Source organism: Rhea pennata, chromosome 1 (genome assembly GCF_028389875.1).
Source record: "Rhea pennata isolate bPtePen1 chromosome 1, bPtePen1.pri, whole genome shotgun sequence".
NCBI classification, from domain to species: Eukaryota; Metazoa; Chordata; class Aves; order Rheiformes; family Rheidae; genus Rhea; species Rhea pennata.
Genome location: NC_084663.1, coordinates 119090076 through 119112022, shown reverse-complemented (window position 1 = coordinate 119112022; position 21947 = coordinate 119090076). Strand labels below are relative to the sequence as shown.

Genomic DNA, 21947 nt, shown 5'->3' with positions numbered 1-21947 from the left:
TACCAGCTTGGAATTTCACCACTGTCTGGAATAACACTGGCTATAAAGGCATTAATAGCTTCATATACCAAGGGATAAATTGAACCGAACAGGAAACAGTAGACTGACTAGAAACAAAGAAATAACAGTTTTTAAGATGTCATAATGTCCAGTTTCAGCAAGGCTGACAAACATATTCTTGCACCTCACCTGATAAAGTACTATCAAAAGAATCTCTATTAACCACTAATAGGTGCTAAAGACTGGCTCTTAAGAGATCCATCTTAAGGCTTCTCCCTCGGTGTGTCTTAAAATCTAACTTCAAAAGAATGTGTCTGTTCAGCCAACTGCGAAACTGTGTCCCCTACAAATTTTTATTCCCATACTTACAGATTCTTCATAGGATAAGCTAAGGAATTAGAGAAGTGCATGGTTAAATTAAGCCACTATTAAGTTTGTCCAGTGCTAGGGCCAAGTGAAGCAGGTAAAGCTGATGAATTTAGGGTACTCTGTCTCCACAGACAGCAAATCCACACAGAGCTATTGCCATGTGCAGGTACTAATAAAAGATTTGCACCCGAGGATGAGGTTTAGGAATGCAGGACCTTTAGATGTGATTCTCAGAAAGCTGCAAAGGGCAAGCATCTGCATTAGTGTTGCCCAGTGCTGAGTTCTGAGAAAGAAGCTCCCTCTACATATAAACCTATGCACATGACTAAGAGTCATTTTAGAGCCCATCCCCTCCCCCCAACTTCACCCCAAAAGCTCCCAAGCTAGGCAAACAGGATCACTCAGAGAAAGAAGTCTGGTACTACAACCACACACAACAGGACAGAAAAGCTCTGTTATACAGTATCTTGCATAAGACAGAAATGCTCACACTGGCAAATGCCTCAGTCAGTAAGTGAACACGATACAGGACAAAGCGGAGAGTACATTAACAGCTCTAAATGCAGTCTAGCCATCCTATTACAGTGTTACCCTGGAGAATCTTTACTTTTCATTCGCACACCGAGTACTTTGACACCAGAGGTGCTTTTTCATTACAGCTGTTCACTTGACTTTAAGACTATAGAAAGACTTTATATCTGTAGCATCATGTGTTCATTAGAGATCTCAGACCTTCTCAATGGACTAACCAATAATTCTGCAAAAAAGATAAAAATTATTAGATATTTAAGAAGTATTTATAATAATTCTTAATCTTAATTTGATTTTTGTTCAGAATCGAATTTTTGCTTACATCTAAATGAGTTATTGCTCTCAGAAAGAGGAATCAATTCCACTGTCACAATGTTGCTGCTGAAGCAGCAGGGAAAAAAAGGTGTCCATAATACTTTGTTGAAAGTTACTCAAAAAAGATATTTAGAAAAGAGGACCAGGTAAATCAGGATACAAAAAGAACAGAAATTACTTTTCCAGTACATTAAAACTAGACACATGAGTACCTTTAAGATGTTTTTATTTGAAGCATTACTCAGCAAAGTAATGTTCAAAACTGCAAATTTCCTCTAACTCTGCGCTCCCTCCACCGTGCCAATGTCACTGCAGTTCTGCTAACACTTAGGAGAGAGAGAATCAATCACAGGTGCAGGAACTCCTCATCCCTCTCCCCTCCCTGTTGAGGGAACAAACTGCCCTTCATTACTGCCATCTGACACCTGTGTGAGCCTCATGACGCTGTCCTGGGACTCCAGCTCCTAAGGCATTGCCTCAGAAACAGTATTTCTATTAATTTCACTACTTATCACAAATGAGGACTTTCAGAGAGGAAGAAACGCTGGACAACTACTAACATTACTTTCTACGGGAATCCAAACCTCTCAAAGTTGCCCTCCCTTAAGAGGGAGCAAATTAAAGGAAAATAGAAGCCTCTAAAGATTTTCTGTTTCAGATGCTACAGTTTGTTCCCAAATAAGAAAAGCAGCACTTTCTATCAGGCTACACTTCCATCCCAAAACTCAGAAATAGGATTTTTTTTTTGTCACTTGTCTCCCCTTACACGAGGACTGAGGCCAAAAGAACTAAATCCTCAGTATCACAGATTCTAAGCAGTTTTGGAAGAGAGGTAAAAAAAAAAACTCTGTTTTTAAATAGGCAACTTCTTTTTAAATATGGATGCAGGAATCTAACTTTAGCTGTCCAGGTTTTCACATTTCTGATCTTAGACACAGAAAGTAGAGCATTAATCTAGTCTCTTGACTTCAAGGTTATCACTCATTGAGGTCAATGACTCCATCTCTGAAAAGCAGAACTTCTACTTTCAATACGATAACTGTTGCCCTTCAATAAGCAGCTATGTTCAACTCATTTCTGACTGCTTTCTGGCCATGGCTGACAAGACACTAACAGCCAGAAGGACAGCAGGAACAACTCCTGCAAGGGAGTACCTATGTAAAAAAACAGCAGTTAACCCTAAAAGCATTCTTATTCACCCAAAGTACGCACTAGCAATCTATTTTTAAAACTAATACTGCTCAATTAGCCAATGAGCAGTATTAGATTTAAAACTAATTCACTTAAGGTGAGTTATTTTCTTCGCATCTCCTTTTTAGCGGGATGAAGTGAAAACATCTGCCCTGTCAAGACCTGAATACCAAACAAAAACTGCTTTTAATTACATGATCAAAGATGTGAAAAAGTTACTGACAGAATCAACCCAATTGGAACGAAAGCCACCAAACAGAAAAAACAGAACCAGCTTATATGCATCAATATGGAATCAGCACATGGGCCAAACATTTGCTCCTTTTTAACGAGTTCTGATTGTATACCAATAGCACATATGTCTCACAAACGAGACTCCACATATGCAATTACTTAAGTAGAACTATAGATACCATACTCATCATTTCAACAGCATAAAATTACAGGTAAGTGATAAAAAGGTGATTTCCCAGCAAGTTTTTGGGATTCCCTGGTAAAAGTTGAAGTAGCTTTAAACAAACTACCTTAGAGGCAAAACTGGTGTAAGGTAAGACAGATGTATTTCAAAGCACAGAGCAACAATACTGGCCACATTTTTTTCAGGCTATAGAAAAAGAATCTTTTTGCAACTAGTGTCATATATAAAAACATTCTAGGTTCAAAAGAATCAGCAAAATAAAATATCGTGATTATTTGAGACATGAAAGACTGCCCAATTCTCAGTTTTTGTTCTGCTCTTATGTAAAACTAACACCTATATATTTGCAAGACAGTATAAATCCAATGCAATCCAAGAACCTTCCAAATGTCTTTGCTCTGCATTTCTTAAATCTTAGTCAGTAATGCAGCTGAAAAAAAGAAATAGCAAGCATCAATGGAAATGCTTACTATATTGTTGCTCTCGTATGAATATTTTTAGGTAGCACTGGAATGTTTTTTCCCCTCCCAAACAAAAACAGTATTTTTTAAAAGTTAAGAGCAATATCATCACTTCAAACATTCTTCAAACTTGAAAATATTTTTCACATTTTATGTTACTTGCTCAATTCTCAACAGTTTAAACATCAGTCTCCGTCTCTGGTGTGTTCAAAACATTCAGTATATGGAGACATCCCAGACAGTGTTGTTCAATAGTCTTGTGGGAGATCTAAATCAGGAAGTCATATTTGTTGTGCTTCAGTGTAAAGTATATCATCATTAAATAGCAGGTCAGGACATGTAGCCTTTTTCTCCTTCTCTTCTGCTTTTAAGAAGAACACTTCTCCAACAATTATTCTTACTAGTTAAGAGGATCAGCGTGTGGTGTGAAGAAATGGATCCTTCTGGAACTTGCACTTTTGGATCAGTAGACCTACAATAGTCCCTTTCTGAACACTCAAATGAGATGCGAGTCCTTTTCTTACAAAGGTCAAGAAAAGACAAAAGCCATAAGCTCTTGAAAAGGTTAAATATCAGACAATTAATTATCCTTGGTTACATGTTCCTAGGCCAGCTAACCAGAAAAATCAAAGACAAAACCAGAAAGTTTTTCATTGTAAAACTAATCCATTTTTATAATATAGCCTCCATAAAGAGGAAAATAAAAACAACAACAGAAAATGCACAGTTCGGCTCTGCCTAACAGGTGCAGAACAAGATGCAATTGTTTTTAAAATATGAACTTTCATCCACAAGCTCAATCCTTGCTTTTAAGTACATAGCACAATCCCAATTTGATGCTATTACACCACAGAAAGTAAACAGTAGCTATTATGATTATCAACATAGTAATAACCATCACCATAACAGTAATAATAGCATCAGCACTTACGGTTCCTTCCTTTCAGGAAATGTTCTAGAGAGACTGATTTTCAAAATATAAGGAAATAAAAAGAAGTCACATTCTGAAAATAAATTTTTATCACAAATCATCTTCTAAGGGATTAATGTTATCATAACAATCATTTGTAATGCAAAAGCATGTCTGAAATATCAATTCAGCTTTTCCTATAATGAACTAAACCTCAGCCTTGTTTTTTTTGCAAGCTATTTCACAGTCAAGTATTGTAACTCATAAAATCCGTAAGTTAAGAATGACAAAAACAAATCTTGAAAGTCTTTCAGTTCTCCAAACATAATCTTAAAAAGTCCTTCTCTATATGTGCCTTATACATTGTAGGTGCTCAGAACAGAGCAATCTTTCTCTCTTCTATGGCAATGAAAACATCACCATATTTAAAATAAATGAATCAAGATACTGAAAGTGGTGGTTGAGAAAGGATCCATGATTATTATACTATTCACATCCATGCATAAAAACTGCTGCCTATGGAAGTTTTATCTTGAACCATTCCAGAAACAGAAAGGCCAGACATTCTCCAAACATGTTTTCCTGTTCAGTACGATCAGAGAGTAACATTCAGTACCATCACTCCTTTGTATTTTCACTTTTTAAGCAGTGTACCTTAATACCCTTCTCTATTTTCAGCTTAAGAAGTGTTCTAACATTTAAGTATTCCAAGATAGCAGTTGAAAGGAACTCTTCTTCAACAGCCAGTTCTCCCCAGTTATGCTGTCCTTAATTTTAGGCCTTCAGAGTAGGTCAGTTTCCACTGAGATGAACCGATGCCCATTATTACATACCATTTATTTACACTATACAAGCTCATAGTCTTTAACCAAGGGAGCCTAGACAAGCATGTCTGAAACTCTAGATCAGTCACCTGCAGAAGCCAAGACAGAAACCTGCCCTTGTTCAGAATGCAAAAGGATCGTTCTCAACAACACAGAACCTTTCAATTTCTGGACTAAACTCTAACCAGTTACTCTGCAGTTGAAACAGGCATCAGCAGAGTCATATTACACTTGCTGAGCTATTACTGCATTAGAGAATAATTACAGAATATTTATATTATAAAATAAAGACAGCACGTTTTTCATTTTAAGGCCCAAAAATCATGTTTATTTTCAGAACCTCAGCATATTAATATTGGCTCTTTAATAAACAGAAAACTCTTAAGAAACTGTCTAATTTCCAACTTACATGACAAGTCAGAAGTCCAAAAATCTCTGTAAAAGTATTGCTGTTTTTCACTGTATTTATTATGGGACTTCTAATGAGAGTTTGGGCTTTAGAAAATACTATTTAAAAATCCCTTGTTCCAAAATCCTGTATACATTATTAAAAGTCATAATTCTATAAGCTCATCATCATCATCAGAAACTGAGCAAAAATTGAAAGTGCTAAAGTTTTACTTTAAATCATTTTAACACATAGAAATACTAAGCCAAATTCTCTCAAACACTATAAGGAACATAAGGTAATATTCTAGATAACGTTATCTCTCTTTTCAGTTACAGGGTGAATACTTTTAAAACTTTCAAACTATTTTCTCAGTATTTAAGGTGAGATATATTTTAATCAACACTACAATTAACATATGACCTACAATCCAAACAATTGCTATGAATGCCTACTAGACAGAGCTACACAAATTATGGGGCATAACAGATTCAATTTTAAGGCTTTAAATGCTATTCCTCCAGATACGTATTTTTAAACAGATGAAATATCATCCCTTTGGAAACTTTTTTCTTTCTTTACTTCTTCCCCCTCCTTCATTTTATAACCAATTAGGTCCAGTTTTATTTGAGCTAGCAACATACAACTTTCTAAACATTCCAGTAAATGAACAAATGCTTACTTTTACAGCATAAAGTATCCACTTACAGCATCTTGGCCTTAATCCAACCTGCTCCATGTAAATACACCCTGTAAAGCTGTTTATACATGAACAGCTGATGCAACTGAAGACTGGCAATCAGATGATCTGCATGCATACATAAATCCATCTAGCTTTTTTTCAGACCCAAGTATTCATGAGTTTTAAAGCAGAACAAGAAAATGAAAGACCTGTCTTATTACGTGTACTTCACTGTTACATGCCTTAAAATACAAGCAGTGGATAGTTCTACCACTGAAATAAGGGCACTTGGGTTTTAAGAACTACCTCATTTCTCATCTACAACCTAACATCTATTCTACTCCTGTCGATCATGATTTTTCAAGGTCAAATTTAATAATTTAATAAACGTACTCTCAACACAACAGTATCACTCAAAATAAACTACTTGATCGGCAAGTACACATATTACTTACAGCATTTTTCTTTAGCAAAAATGGCAGAACTTCCCAAAGCATCAATTTTAAGAATGACCAGTGAGTTCAAGAAGCTCACAGATCTCGTCAGGTCTTGTGAAATCCGTGCAATAGCTAGACACAAGGATGTCAGTAGATATAATGAACTACTAGCTATTTCTTGTTATACACTTTTACAGAACTTTAACAGTTCTTTCCAAAGAAAGTTAATGAAAGACTGAAATAGTGTACCATGAAACAGGGGGCATACATGTCTTATTAATTAGGCTGAGGTTAAAAAGGGGTAATAACAAACAAGAAAAACATAAAAACAGTGCACTTAGCATCTATAAAAGAAAATACTTTTTGCATAAAACTTTGGAAAGAATACATTTCCATTTAGAAAAGCCATTTTCTTCCTGGTAAACTGCAAAACACTTTCAAGGACAAAGAAATACTTCATAATTCTGCAGGTTCTTAAATATTCAACTAAGGTTGGAATGATACAATATTGGGGGTACAGAAAGAGTAATGTTTTTGATCTACTTTTTCCCACTTTACTTTTTCCATTAGAGATCTTCCTTTCTAAAAACATTTGAAAACGGGATCACCTGTATGCATCGTCTTCTTTCAAGTCTCATATCATCCTGTGGGGGTGTGGGGGGCGGGGGGAGTCCAACAGCAAACCACACTGCAAAATGAAGAAAGAAAAGTATTAGTATAAATATAAATTAATAAGGTTGTAAACCTCCGTTCTACAAGGTTCATGTAGTGCTTAGCACAACCTTTTCAGTAGGCAAGACCACAAAGCTAAATCCCTAGGAAAAGAATAAGGATGTTCCAACAAAAAATAAAGTTTTCCAGCAGTAAAAGTAGGGACAGAAATTAGAAAGACTACCTTGCACTCTCATTTATTGTTAGGAGAAATAATTTAAGTGTCAAAAATTCAGGGATTAATTTAACTTTCTACCTGTCATTCAACATTTCTGAAAATTTAGGTCATCTGAAAAAGTTTTTTTCAATCCTGCAAATTTGAAATTATTAATATTTACCATCTTTGCAAAACCCTTAAATAACTCTGGATTTTTGCAGAAATTCAAAGCAATATTTATAAAACAAGACTAAACTTCTGTAGGATTATACTGAATCAGCAAACAAAGTACAGAAACATAAATGTACATAAGTCCACAACGTCCATTTTTCCTGTATCGCATATGAAACTGAATTTAGGTTCAGCATACACTAAATTACAATATGCTCAGAACAATAAATTTATAACTTCCTACAAGAGGAATAGATTGAAAGAGGTGAAGGATTTTTTTTTAGACACAGAAATCTTTAACAGAAGGTAAAAAAAAAAAAAAAGATCTGCAATATTAAAAAAAAAAAAAAACCCCACTGGACAAAGTATTTTTCAATGATTTGCTTTTCACGTGCTCTCTAAAGAAATACTATTGGTACTTGACAAAATATCAAAAATGTTCAAAAACAATTATGACTAGAGAATTTTAGAGAACTTTCACAAATGCCTAACAGCTCACTGAAATTGTAGAGTCTAGATAATTACTATTTAAACACGTCCAGATAGAAGCATCTCCAAGAAAGTTTTTAGGCTAAAACACTTAGACATTGTAATCTGAATGGAAAACACTGTAGTTCACATTCATTTCTTCATCAACTATGACTGTTTGAGCACTACATACACCCTAAGCCCAGCTACCTTTTCTCTCACCATACTGACTTCTTCTTTGTGCCATAGATACATGACACACTCAAAGGCAAAACAAGGAAGAAGAAATTACTTTTCCAACACATGTATCAGTACACTTTGCAGTGCTTCAATTGTTATTTTACAATCAGGTGAATTCTTGCCTCCAGGAGAGGGAGGGGGGCAAACAAAACCTGGCTGTTCCCTACCATGAATTAAAAGCCTTGGTTTTCATTAGTGAAGTTCAGTAGACCTAGAATTTCACTGCCATAACCACAATAGCAATGATCTTGGCAAGGCTGATGAGCAATGCCTAAAGCTATACAGGATCTACAAACTAGGCGTTTTCATGCCTAAATCACTTGAATCTGGATAAAAGATTCAGTCTAGTACTTATGCTAAGTGTATACTACACAAACAGATACAGTGTCTTGTGCCTGGCTTAATCCTGCTAAACTCAGAAGGGACAAGCACTTTCATTCAAGAAGTGGAGAAGAAGGAAAATAAAGAAAAAAGAGATGTACTAAATAGTCACTGGATTAAAATAAATTTTAAAAAGTTCTGGAGCACCAGGGGTGTCCAACCTAAGTCCTAAGGCTACAGAACTATAGTCTCACTCTTAAAAGCTCTCTCTGGCTTAGATCTTTTTAACTGCAGCATCTATGGACAATAACATTATACAAAGTCTTTTCCAGCAGTAGCTGCAGGGACTGAAGACATTACTGCACTGTCTTTGCAACTTTGCAACAATAGGTCAACTACAGCAAGGAATCATGTGATCACCCCTCACTTGCTTCATGGGCTGCAATTACTATGTGAGCTTGGTCCAAACCATCAACAATACAGTGTGAGCAAACCTGGCTGATTTTCACCCAGAACAGAACTATAGTATTTTTATATATTGTCTTCTGCTAGTTCCACTATGGGAAGAGTAACCTCCAAAAGATGCACATTAACACATCTCAGGTGCTTTACAACAGTCTAGTGCTTTGTCAAACTGAGTGCAACTCTAGCAAAATATAGTCTTCAAGGCAACAGAGTGCAAAATCTCTTTATTCTCATTTATAAGAGAAAGAAAATCTCTGGACAAAAGTGCACTATCCAATAAACACAGAGAATTCTGGGCTATAGCTATAGAATAGTTTCAAGTCACCCACAGCTGATTTTGTCATAGCAGTAAAGCAACTTTCTATATATGTGCACCTATGCTTTCTACTGATCATAAAACGAGTCTAGAACATTTTTAAAGATTATTTACAACACTAACTCTGCAAAGGATTCACAAAGAAAAAAAAAATACAAGGGAGAAAGCAAACCAGAGGGTATCACACACAGACCTGAATTATTTTAGAATTTAAAAGATTAAATTAGAGCTACATGAAGCCAAGGAAGAGTTCCTGATATAACTCTAAAGACAGGGAATCAATTACATCCACCAGCTTCATAGCTATCCAATACCCATCACAAACCAATGCGTTTCTCCAGGCTCCTTAAAACTGTCCAACAACTTTCACATTCTGAAAAACCAGAGTACTACTATAAAAGCATGGAATTAAGGTCAGGAGTCGGGAGGCTGGTGTCTACTGCAGGACTGTATTCTAAGCAATTCACAACATAAAACGTTATCTAAAACGTGAATAGGGAACAAAGTTAACAAGTTCCTGTGAGGACATCAGTATCACAGACATTCAACATAAAAATACAATGATAGATTAGAAAAGATGTTAACGGTTTGAACTATTTTCTTCATTTTAAAATAGACCCCACCAAATCACATGTGATAGCTGCAAGGGCAGCACATGAAACTTGATAGCTGAGTTTCTTCTACTGTGCCTCTGCATTGCCAAGTTCTTATAGCCAAAAGTCCTTCTCCACAGCCCACGCAAGGGCTTCCTGCTTTAGATAATAAACTGATGACCACAGCAGTCAAGAATAAATCTCTCACACCACACAATTTGCAAGATCATTATTAGGACAAATGAATCCCCTTAGTAGTTACGTTTATCACGCTTCAAGAACCCAGTTTGATCTACTTACTGGAACAGAACAGAAGGGAATTGGAAATAAGGAAGCTGAGGGAGGAAGAGAAGCCTTCCTTCAAAAGGCTCAATACTCAACTTATATCTATTTGTCAACAGGGTTTGCTGTAAATCAACAGAGTTGGTTTCAGAGCAGTCGTATTTATTAAAACTTAAAAATTGAAGTGCAAAAAATGATCACTGAGATCTCTCTGGAGAGGTTTCATTATCTTCCTCTGTTCTCTTTTTTGTGTACGTCTAGGTATCAAATTAGATCATGAGTTTTGGCAAATAGGGACAATTTTACTATATATGAACACAACAGGAAGCCAGTTCATCTGGATCTCGAGACAGTAAAACAGTAATTTGTAAAACTTTTTTTATTTCATAAACTAAAAAAAGTTGGTAAGCCAAATAATATGTTGAATATTATAATAATATAATAAATATTAATTTAAAGCATCTAGAGTTAAAAGATTGTTTCTGATGCTCCTCATTCAATCCAATGCAACTGTGCGAAGTGTGGACAAGCATCACTAACAACTTTGAAGAAACAACACACTTTCACAATTTTGTTTTTGTTCTATGTATCAAACACTCTATCCATGATAAATTTAAGGGAGAGTTTTCAGAGTATCAACTGTAGCACACTCAAGTTTGGGAAAAAAAAATCTACCGGGGAGCGTTTTTTGATTTTTTTTTTTACTTTTTACTAATTAAAGCACTTTGTTATAGACTAATTTTCTTTATTCAGTATCATCATGTTCCAAGATTCAATATGGCACTTTTAGTTAAAAAAAAAAAAAAAAAAAAGAAGAAAGAAAGAAAGAAAGAAAGACTGTGCAAACTAACAGCACGTAGCTTCTGGAAGATCCTTTTTCCTTTGCAGAAAAGTTATTTTGCAACTTCTAAAGCAATACTCAGGAAACAGCAGAAAAATCTCTGCCAATATCATGACTACACACACTGCTGTCAGAGAGGAACATAATTCAGGTCACTGGCCTTTGGTAAATGCAGGCCTGTTGCTAGTAACATAACATATAAATGTTTACTTAGAAGCAAAAAAATACGTATTTATCTATTAGGAAAATTATCCGGAACTATATAACACTAAATTGAGATGTTTAACATACTGGATTAAATGGAGCAAGATACATATAAGACTATACAATAACAATTTCTCATACTCTTGATATTCTGCATCACAACAGACTACTCTTGAAACTACACACAGACAACAAATGATGTTGCTTGACATAAGATACTGGATTTTTTTTAAAAAATAAGGCATAATAAAATTTGAATTACAATCAATACTACTGGAATTTAAAAATAAAATAAAATAAAAATTCCATAGGGCGGTAGCTGTTGTTCTCAGCTTCTAGGACTTGTTCCCAGAGACAAACAACTGAGGAATTCCAAAATCACTGTTACGATACTTAGCATATACATTGTATTTTGTTACTGTGTAAAATCCTATGTGTTTAGATACACAAGTTAAAATGCATCAAGTCAAAAAATGAAGCCTAGTCAAATTATAGTTTTTGGAGGAAAGCTACAGTAACAGAATTTAGTTGTGCATTTTTAAAGTATAGTATAGTCTAAATGCTTTTGCTAGTGCTCCAGACAGCAATACAGGCCTATGTTTTTAAAATATATATAAATTGAACAAATGGATAAGAAAGGTCCTCTGTTAAGAGACTAACTTCTATTACCTTTAAAATGCTTTAAAAAGAAAGAGGGGAAAAAAAAGGTAGTATTTATTGCTTCTGTTCTGCTTAGGACCAAAAGATGTAACGTTAGATGTAAGATATAATTGAAGGAAGGGAAAAAAAAATAGACTACTTCATTTATCTAATGGACAAAGCAGAACACAGTACAGTATCTCAGGTTCACAGAAAAGTCATATACATAAAAGCTGATAGTTTTAGAATGAAAACTCAATGCACCCCTCCACTTTTATAATGACATGAATGCTTCTAACCTGATGCCAGTATACTGAGTGGTAAGCAAAAGGCAGTAACGGATGATCTGACTCACATTTAGTATGTTCTCAAATAGGCCTAAAGACAAGCATCTTTTGACTTAAGTGCTTTGGCATTATGGAAAACCTATTAGCTGAATGTTTCCACTGAAATAATCAGCAACTATCTGAAGGCTATCTTTGGGTTTCAAAGTTAATAATCCATGAAGATAAAATAATACACCTCTCCTCAGTTTACTTTGTGTATTCAACAGAACTGTGAACACAGTTACCTTCATGTATCTGTTTACCCCATAGTTAAGAAAAGGAGTCTTAAAATTATGGAAGAAGGACATCTCTGCATATAACTAGCTTTCAAGTTAGGGTGAAAAGGAGAAAACAATCAAAATTCTCTGAGTTCATACTAAACGTCACTGACACATCATTCATCCAGAAAAAAGCCTGAGAGCTTGCATTATATTCCTCCTGAAGAGTTGTATATGCACACTACTAAACTAAAATACTTTGTTTGTGAAACAGCTTCTAAACCAAAGTTTGCGAGAAGCTTATGAAACAGTTGCATCCAAAATAAAACACACCCTACCATTATTATTCCTGTATACTGGAAAGTCATTATTTTCAGCACTTCAAAAAGCACTAGTTCCTTTAAAAAGAAAAACATGTGAATGCTTAGCTTCACTAAGTTTATACCATATGATGCAAGCATCAATCCTTTAAGCCTGAAAGCATGCACAAACAGCTCTACTGAAATCACAAAGTAACTTTCTCACCTCACTAACTTTCTCACCCCACTTCAAACCTGGCTAAGACAGAACTACAGCTGCAGTTCAGCCAGGATTTCTTTTCAAGCAGTGCTGCTTAAACTGCCTGTATCCTTTTTGCAAGGAGCTGCTTGGCCAAGGCAACACTACTTAATTACAGGGTCACCCGGTGAACTGGACTGGGAAATTGATCCAGGTGGAAACACAGAGAACAGGAGAAAAAAGACCATCATTTTTTAACCCATACCAGTTTGCTGATCTGTTTCACTACAGATGCACAGCACCACCCTGGCAGCAAGGGTAAACAGCTGGGAGAAAAGGTGTTTCTTAAGCCAACATTGCTATCAAAATACTAAATATCAAAGTGCATCTTATTTTATCATAGAAGGACCTAGAATGGTGTCATACCAGTATTAATTCACATAGACTTCAGAGAGTGCAATTTCAATCTCTCAAATGTCTGATTTATAATAATCAATTTTTATACCTACTCTGCCCTTTGATTATCAATGAAAAAGGAACATGTAATTAATTCTTCTATTAAAAGCACTATTTTTCTTGTATTTCAAGTGGAAAGAACAAGAAATTAAACAGAGTAAACTTGCACTTGATCTGTACAGCCAGTCATGCTAGGATTTATTTTTTAAAATACTTGTTCATGTGAAAGACTTTCAGTGGGCACTAAATTGATATAACTAAAAAAAACACACTAAAGCTCATGTGCTTATGAAAGCTGAAATATTTATAAAGTTTTAGATAATTTGTGCATATCTCTACACTTACTAAAAATACGTTACTTTCAGAAACATAAACTTACAGTATTTTTCAGTACACTGACCATATGATGAACCATAAATAGGAGGGATTAGTTGTTATTTTTTCCAGTCATTTAATGCTGTCCAGCAAAACGGATGTGGTTAAGTTTTAAAGTGTGGAGTTAAACTGTTTTAGAACAGCAAAGTCATGCTACTCTGTTTACATTCTCCTCCCTCATCCAAGAGAAGCAAAGAGATGCTACAGCAGGAGCTGCCCATCCCCTGCAGTATCAGCTAGAGCAATTACAACTGTTTGTGGTGACTGAACACATAACCAAATACTTCCTTTTGTAACATTTAATTGTCACCTTGAATTTAAATGGGTTACTAAGGAGTCACTTTTACACGATCCTTGACAATAATTTCAACTCATATTCACACAGGCATCAAGATATGCCTACACTGAACACAATCCCAGGAAAAAGAATGGTATTTTTGAAATCCAGATAGTTTGCTTTAGGAGCTGGGTTTTATGTCATCTTACAAAAACAGACATGTGTAACAATCTAATTCCCTTCCATGTTTAACATGTGCTTCCTAACTATGATTTCCTTAACAGGTGACATCTGATATGCAAGGATTTAATTATTTTTATGAAATAGAGCCATTTTAGTCTATATGTTAAACATTAAATAAAAAGCAAAGCAGTGTACAAGTAAAGTCATGTTAAAAAGCACAGCATCTAGAAGGGCCGTGAACTAATTTATCTAGTGCAATTCAGTCCCACAGCTGTGAAATGCTTTTCAGAGCAGAGGTTTTTCTATAGATGCCCCCTCCCCCCTCCCAAAAAAATCATTTTTTCCAGAAATTTTCTCTCATCTTTCTGACTGAGAAAAGAACTTTAAAAACACAAAACAAAACATATGCCTATATATATTTGCATCCATCAGTTTAAAACTTTAGACCTAAAAAGTCTGCAGAGTCTGAACTTCCTACTTTTCCCTTACCTTTATAGCCATAAAGCAACAAACAGTTAAGAGAAAACTTAAATTTCCACAGAAAGTGGCCAAACATCACCTAATTCACAGGCCTTTACTAAATTCTCATAATTTTATATATATCTTACTATTCTTCCTATGTAGTGGTCATTAACTACTAAATCTATTTTTTTGTTCTTTTATTTACGAAGCAAGACTATCAACCCTTCAGAGAGCTGGCAAGAGTACTCAAACGCAGCTACTTCAACTTACTATCTGAGACCAGAGTTGGGAAAGAACTTGTAAAGCTTTTCAGGCAAGTAATATCTACTGAAATGCTTCCACCTCTCAAAAACTGCAAGAGATCTACTTTATACATATACATACACACACACACACTATACATGTGCATATATATGCAAGGGAACAGCAGGTGTTCTTCCCTGTGAACACAGACTGCATATTTTACGTGAAACATCTTTACGTTGTGGATAAAATTCTATTTCTCCACAGGTATAGACAACAGTTTCTATCCAAACGTTTGCCTAAACAGCTATAAAAAAGCAAAAGAGAGTATCAACAAATGGAAGAAAACAAAACAGATATCCGAATGGTATAGTATTTTGATAGTTGCCAAGGTTTAAAACAAAGAAACATGATACATTCAAGAGACTCCAGCTTTCTAAGTGACCCATCATTATCAAAAATCAGGTGTTACTGGATCTTGACACAATCACTGGTTAACTGTTCATTTTTTATCCCTTCCCTCCCCCCAACCCCTTTTTAATTCTGCTTTTGGAACATGACAAATTCCAGATCATGATGCGAGGTACTTGTATCAGGAACTGGAAATTAATAGTCATAGATGATTATTTTGTTTTAATAAACATTACTCTAAAAGAATTGATCAAAAAAAGAGACAGAATAACTTTTAGAATAACTAATGTAAAATCCTACCCAGACCACAACTAACTGTTATAAAAATATTTTATATACTTCCATAGATCTCCAGAAAGTAATCTGTATAGCTGCTACTCTATGTCTACAAGAAGTAAGATTATTTTTTTATTTCAGTTTTGGCAGCAGGTAATTTGTGACCTTAGCTTCAGGAGACAATCTACAGTTACTTACTTCAAGAGCATTTACAACCACCTAGATGTTAGTTGCCCTGACAGAGTTGTATCTCTCACCTTGAAGGCTTCCAAAATATTTTACTCTATGGAGATGCACACACCTATAGAGCCTTTTGTATAAAATAACACAAACTGCTATTCAGCTCTACAGATATATGGTGACCATTTGTAAGAACTGGGATAAGGCTTATCTCCCTTTTTTCTTTAATATTTTCTAATCTCTTAAGCAACAATTATTCCATGGTGTGTTTGAATTCAGCCACACAAGGTAAGTCCCATAGATAGCTGCAGTACCACAATCTACCTTTCCCTTTCACTGTCTGGAGGATTCAGGCTGTACCTACATAGTCTCTGGCCGTATGTTAACCATATGCCTGCAAGTTACACCAGGTTTTACCCCATGAATCCCTAAATCTTCTGCCAGAGTATGTATATTTCTGATATTAAAAGTGATAATATAGAAGTGCTCCTGAGCTTTCCACATTATAACGGTAATAATGATAATTACCATGATAAATCAGATTTAACCCCATTTTCCCTGGAAAACTGAAGCTTGCTTATTTCTATCTGTATCCAAGGAAATTAAATGAAAATATTTGCTCCCAAGCACCAAAGTTTTCCTTAATGCATTTGACAGACTTCACCCACTTCAAAGGTTTTGCTAGGGATGCCTGCACAGAGACATTTCTAAGCCACTGAATCTAAAAGCAGCAGAATAAGGAAGAGATTTCTTTAGTTACAGTTACATATTTTTCTCATCCTAAAAACCATACAGAACTCAACATACAGCTTCTAAATAAATAAATAAATAGTCTTAACCTTAAAATCACTGAGTAAGCCAAATCTTAAGTCCTCCCAACATGGCTTGAACCATAGCTTCATTCTGATAGTAAATTCATCAGTGACTAAAGAAAAAGATTAAAATGACTATATCTAGAGAGCAACCACTTCAGAAGCCTGCCGTAAGAGGATGGTCCCAGCTCTCTCCTCTTTTCTCCTCCATGCCAGGGGGAGGACCAGGACACAGTCTCCCGTCATCAAGTGATGATTTTTAGGCAATGCAGGCTCACGAGCTTCACATTCATACAAAATGGTCAAAATCAGTACCTCAGAGCTAGAGCAGACATTGCCCCTTCTGCAAGGATGGGGGAGGGGAACTGATTTAATAAACTGTCACTCCAGCAACCAAAGCAGTTTTGGCTCACAAATAACTATTTCTAAGTTTAGGAATTCTAAACACGTTCTTCAAATTAGAAGGATTTCCTTTCTTCTATTTGCACAACTCAACACCTCAGAGTGTTATGTTTCTTTTTACATATCCCAAGTATACTACCATAACAGAATAAGGAATAACCATTTTGCTGCTCCCTCCAATTAACTCATGAAAAGATATAAGTGTAGTAAACTTATAAGTGTAGTAAACTTCAACAGGACTACAACTTAAGTTTGCTTACAGAACTCACATTGCCTTTTAATTAGATCTGCTGACATTAAAAGAAACTTGAATGGCATTTTACAATTACTCTTAGGATTTTAGGATATAAACAAAGTAATTGGGATCCAAAGCTCAGAGAGGGAAAAGTCAGAGTTGTTTAAAGAAAAAGAACTCTTTACTTCTGATACTACATATACCACAACCACTCTTCCAGCTCCTTGCAACTTAGAAACCAGAAATCAAGCTCTTGCATTCTGAGACATGTCAGTACAGAAACATCATGTTTAAAAATCTTGTTCTACATGCTTTCAAACAGCAGTTCATATAAAGTTTAACAGCTTTGAAAATAAATTAACTAGCAGTGGTCAAGTCCAGGTTCCATGACAACGAGATGTATTTAAATATGCTCATGAACAGAGTTATTTCATTAAAATAAGAATTCTCAGGCTGCAGTTCCACAAAAGCCAACGCTGATCTCCATGTGGCTGCTGTGTTCCCACCCACACCCCGCCCTGCCCTCAGTTATTCAGTGCAAGCCCCTCTCCGGCACCACCCCTGGCACCTGCCCCAGTCTTTGTTGAGTCACTTCTGTAGTTCAGCATGATGCAAAATATTCACCTTTTTTGATCAGTTTTCTGCTGACTCTGCAGAGCGCCAGAGCCCGAGTGTAACTTTCAGCTTAAAACTCCACACAGTAAATAAGAATCCAACTGTTCTTTAGCATGTGAAAACAGCTAGTATATTTATATTCACTATAATACCACTTGATCACTGAGAACTCTATTTGCATTTTTGTGCAGTCTGTGATGTTCTGGACCTTTGAAAGCAAAAATTCCCAGGTCCTTAAGAAAGTTCCTTAAACAGCTGGCTTGGTATCAGTCATAATAGACACTACCTCTACTTCAAGTACACTAGCAAAATTTTTACAGTCTTTTCTATGTGTGGTATGTGTCTATTGTAATAGGCTACATAAATGAATTTGAAGAAATAAATTTAATCAGGCATGGCAACTCAAACTTCTCTGACAACTGAATTTCAAAATAAACATAAGACGCCTTTTCACCACAGTAAAATCCAGCATCTTTACCATTTACCTCTCATTCTCCCAGTCTAGGTATATTTAGGCTTTCAGAATATGCCTTAAGTCCTAATTCAGGCTCAGTTTGACCAATGCAATTGTAAGAGAGAAAGCTGAATTCTAAAGTAAAAATTCCTCTGCTCCAGATGTACTGCGCCAATCACCTAGGGAACATTTCTATCATCTTAGGAGGAGCTAAGGAAAAGCACTGTTCTCAGCAAAACACTTCTTAACATAAACCCAATATAATCTATTTCTCATGGATTGCGCTTAATACATATGCTATAGTCAAATACATTTCTGAAATTATTGTAGAGCACTTGTATTTCATCATATGAATTCACAAATGCAAGGATATACAATTTACCAGATTATGTCCTTCAAAACCCTTAATCTCACCATATAAATTACTTTGTGTTAGAGGTCCTTTACAAATAACTGAAGAATAAGGTGAAAATAATTGTACTGACACAAAGTATTCTATGTTCCATCTATACTCTCCCACACTTTCTATACCTTATTTGCATATCATTCACCAATTCTAACTTGGTGGCTGTGCTGCATTTACACAATTTACGTAATATCTTTGTGTTGAGAAAATAAAAGCATTTCCTAGGAGCCAGTTCCTCCAAAATGCGTAAGCAGTGATTAAATCCTAGAAATTTCCTTTTCTTCTTCCTTTAAGGCAAGCACACTAGGCACTGGACTGGAGACTCGTGTCCCATCTTCTCCCTCTCTGTCCCATGAGTCTTTCCTTTTTTGTACAATACCACAGATCAAATGGGCCTCAAGGACAGTCACCAAAAACATCTCAAAAGCCAAGTGTTCTCACTAGAAGTGAAAAATGCAATTTTGGATTCTCTCAGGCCGAAAAACACACTAAACTGAGGTCCATTTATAGCCCATGCATACACTGTAATGACTGGTAAGTCATAAATGATGGAACTACTGACTCCTTCTCTACCTATGTTTTAAATGATTGCCATAGATTTCTAAAAATAGTTCAGAGGCCTAATTCCAGAATAAGGTTATTATCCAGAACTCTAAATCTGTCATAGGCACCTTATGCAAAAGCAGAATTTACAAAATAACTCTCAATTCAGAAGTCCTCCAGGAATTAGCTGGACAGTTTTCCCTAAGAGTACAATACCTGTTGGAACCCCATTCTGAAAACCGTTCCAGATTTTCAGAACAGAGGGCTTATGGAGCAATTTCGTATCTAAAAGTGAAATTTTCTTAGTTGTAAGGCATAATCTATCAGGCTGCCACTGCCAAGAAGGGCAGGCCCTCTCCTTCCCAGGTACACAATTGCGCCCCTTCTTGTAAAGGCTTCAGCATTCAAACAGAACAAACAGCAAAACAAACCGACTTACTAACTCAACTGAAAACCTTTCGCATCTTCGTCAGGTTCCTCTCCTAATTTAACAAACTGAACAGGCTCACTACAAGTTAAGAAAACCTACAGCTTGAATAAAAAAGGAACAGGGAACACATCTTTCAGTACCTAAAGATGCCAGCTCAGTTTAATACCACATTACTCAACTTCAGTCTAAGTATATGGTTTCACAAACTGATCCAACTCGGGACTAACAGTTAGAAGAAACATCCTAAACACAGGCTAGGCTCTTCTTCCTGGGCCTTCTCTGCCTTGAGATGAAACAGTTCAGGTAGTTAAATTGGCAGTAGAGTTTTTACGCCCGCTTACACTGTTGGCTTTTTGTGCTTAGCTTCTTAAGCTGGCTCAATGCGTAAAAGACAAGGAAAAGTGACAACAAAGACAACTTGGAAGTATGCGCAACCAGGGGAGACAGCAAAGATATCCCCTTCTGATCTGACTTAGGCTGCTTTCAAATCAGCTGTATCACAAAACCTATCCTAAAGTACAATCGTGGGTTCCACTGCAACACCCAGGCACCAAAGAGGTGTTACAATGATGAGGACTACAAGTCCATCTGCAGATCTGGCTTAATTCCTCTCTGTCCCATAAGCCATCTTTAAAGTTCGAAATTACTGTAACTCCTGTATCATGTTCCAGAGGTAATCTCCAACACATATAATTTCACAAGGAAAACTATAGTAAACTCCAAAGTAGATCAACAAAAAACTCGCAAGATTTTCCCCTTTCTTTGATCCTATGTTATAACTAAATAAACAAATGAAGATTCTACATTTACCTTGTATTATTCACTCCAGATCTATAATACTGATTTTTTTTTTCAGAATAGACCACTGTCAACTTCAAAATTTTTAAAGAAACTACCAATCATCCTTATCGCAATTTTAACTTACCATAATTCAATATGGTTTAAAGTTCCATCTGTAGTTAATTTATGATGGCCTTGTTCACCACTTTGGGAACCACTGACCCAGAAAACCCTCACAGAGGAAGCATATAAATTAACCAACTTAGTCATTTTTCACATAATTTAGTGAAGTCAAAACACCTTCTTTTTCAGATTTAAAATGTTGAGATTTTTTCTTCTTTATTATTTTGTTAGCTCGTATCCATGCCACGAAGTAATCTTAAAGTAAATATCCCAAGATGCTGCATCCCATACTGCGCAGGTTGCAAAGTTTGGATGAATTTTAAATGATATTGTAATCTATTAAGAAGAATTCAGACAATTATTCAACTCATATAGGCACATGCATGCACTCACAAAAGTCAGTACAGACAATGGTACAGCAGAAATACACAGCAACCAAAAAAAGCTTTCCTAGTATAGTTTTCATCACACAGAACAGAAATTTCACTTGATGTATGCAGTAGCCAGGTGACCCTAAAAATTATGGTTACAGGTAACTCATCACATACTCCAGAACACTTCTTCTACCAAATAAAATTAGTGCCACCTCTGTTACAAATAAAAATGAAACTGGACAAATTAAACCCAGAGAGTACTTATCATGATTTAATATGACCTTCCACAGAAGTATCTCAAAATTTCATCCAGTAATTCATCACCAAGCCTTCATCTTCCAGTCAAGGTACAAAATATCCCATGAAAAGAGTTAATCATTTAGAAATCTTCAAGACAAAGACACCATGACATCCTTTCATCAAGTCAAATCAACTGCCATAACCATTAAAATGTGTGTACTATATTTCCTGCCCATCAGTATACAAAACAAGGACGTTTTAACATGGAAGTTTCATGAATCTAACAAAAGGTTGCAGAAACCAATCTATAAGGTAACTCCATTTGAATCTGACAGCTAACGCTTCAAATTCACAGTCAAGTTTATAAAAAGTTATCCCTTGTCAGTTGATCCTCAGTAACCAACTACACACATATGCAGATGCCTTCAGCCCGCAGCAAATGTGAGAAATTTGCTTTCACTTAGACAACAGTAAAGGAAGGTTAAAACCAGGGATGAAGTTGCACATGATTGCCAAGTCAATCTTAATAGACTGCTGCTACTTAAAAAAAAAAAAAAAAAAAAAAAAGAAAGTCTCTTCTGCCAGCATTTCTCCCTTTCCCATTCCTCACTCTTGAATGGTGAGAGTCTATTCGCTGCCTTGCTTTGGCTCTAGCACTCACCGACCCAAAAGAAAAACATCTTTCTTCAGGTTT

The 21947-nt window shown here is 35.8% G+C and overlaps 1 protein-coding gene across 2 annotated transcripts in view; it reads right to left on the bottom strand.

The window, feature by feature from the left end:
- DYRK1A (dual specificity tyrosine phosphorylation regulated kinase 1A) overlaps window positions 1-21947 on the bottom strand; it is a 93196-nt gene that overhangs the window by 55772 nt on the left and 15477 nt on the right. For both annotated transcript variants that reach the window (XM_062598920.1, XM_062598911.1), the window contains exon 2: window positions 7135-7214. In XM_062598920.1, coding sequence (XP_062454904.1) covers window positions 7135-7144 — 10 coding nt within the window. In that variant the 5' untranslated portion in view covers window positions 7145-7214. The remainder of the gene's footprint in view (window positions 1-7134; window positions 7215-21947) is intronic.